Source organism: Emiliania huxleyi (assembly GCF_000372725.1).
Source record: "Emiliania huxleyi CCMP1516 unplaced genomic scaffold EMIHUscaffold_9569, whole genome shotgun sequence".
Classification (NCBI taxonomy): domain Eukaryota; phylum Haptophyta; order Isochrysidales; family Noelaerhabdaceae; genus Emiliania; species Emiliania huxleyi.
Genome location: NW_005194903.1, coordinates 1 through 1,169, shown reverse-complemented (window position 1 = coordinate 1,169; position 1,169 = coordinate 1). Strand labels below are relative to the sequence as shown.

Below are 1,169 nucleotides of genomic sequence, written 5' to 3'. Positions count from 1 at the left end.
GTGGGATGGGGTGGGGTCGGCCACACCCATCGTGTATTGCTTGAGGCTGTCGCGCCACTGCGACTCGACCAGCCGTTGCCGCAGCAGCTCCTTGAGCCTGGGGCGCCGACGCGCGCTCAGAGCGGGGCTGGGCGCCAGGTGGCAGCGCCGAGGGCTCTGCCGCACCGGTCGTACTCGCCCGTCTCGACGAGCTTATTGTGGATCGCATCCTTCAGCTTCTTGTCCTGCGCCATTGGGCGAGCCGTTCGGAGGAGAAATCGAGCACCAGATCCAGCAAGTTCCCGAAGGAAAGTCGGAAGGAGAACTCATTTGGCGAACTCATTTGGCGAAAAGCGAGGAAAAAGAAAACTAGCAAGAGAAGAACTCGAGGACCTGCTGTACAGCACCGAGACTACCTGTCGCGTTCCCGGCGGTGGGGAGAGATGACTGAGCCCCTGCTCGCGTCTTCGGTGGTGGGCGGCGACCCGGTCGCGCCTCCGCTCGAACCGCTCGCGGCCGAAGGCGAGGCTGCTGGCGCAGCCGTTGCGCCCGCGCCGGCGGCGGCCGAGGCGACTGCTGATGCCCCTCCAGCCTATTCCTTCAAGGCCTTCGCGATGGAGCTCGGTCTCGGGCGGTTCGTCGCGGCCCTCGAGGCCGCCGACCTCCTCGGCAACTACGTCGACACCTGCGAGTCGCCGCTCACTCTCTTTGCGCCGTCCGACGAGGCCTTCGCGCGGCTCGGCGCTCTTCCTGATGACCTGCAGGTGCTGCGCGAGCTCCTCTGCGTCCACATCACCCTCGGCTCCCTCTCCCACGCCGAGCTCCTCAACACCCGCTCGATCACGACCATCTCGCAGCAGACGCACCACGTCGTCCTCGCCGACGACGGCCAAAAGGTCCTGCAAGTCGGGTCCGCCTCCCTCGAGAGGACGGACGTGCAGCTGCCGGACGGACGCGGCGTGCTCCACGTCATCGACTCGGTCATGTGCTGCATCCGCCTGCTGCAGAACTGCCGGTACGAGCAGGTCTGGAACAAGACCGTGCGCCCATCGCCAAAGGTGCGCCACGCTTCCCCCCCCCCCCTCCCCCCCCGCTTCCCCCACCAGGTGGGCCTCGCGGGGGAGTGGCGCAAGTCTCAGGACGAGCTCCACGCGATCCTGATCCACTGCGACACCTGGCAGCCCCGCTTC

The 1,169-nt window shown here is 67.0% G+C and overlaps 1 protein-coding gene across 1 annotated transcript; it reads left to right on the top strand.

The window, feature by feature from the left end:
- Positions 1-593: 593 nt before the first annotated feature.
- Positions 594-1,037, top strand: EMIHUDRAFT_259662 (hypothetical protein; the record flags this gene model as incomplete). Its single annotated transcript, XM_005756667.1, has 1 exon — positions 594-1,037. A coding segment is annotated over one exon (444 nt), but the record flags the coding sequence as incomplete, so codon positions are not given.
- Positions 1,038-1,169: the final 132 nt, after the last annotated feature.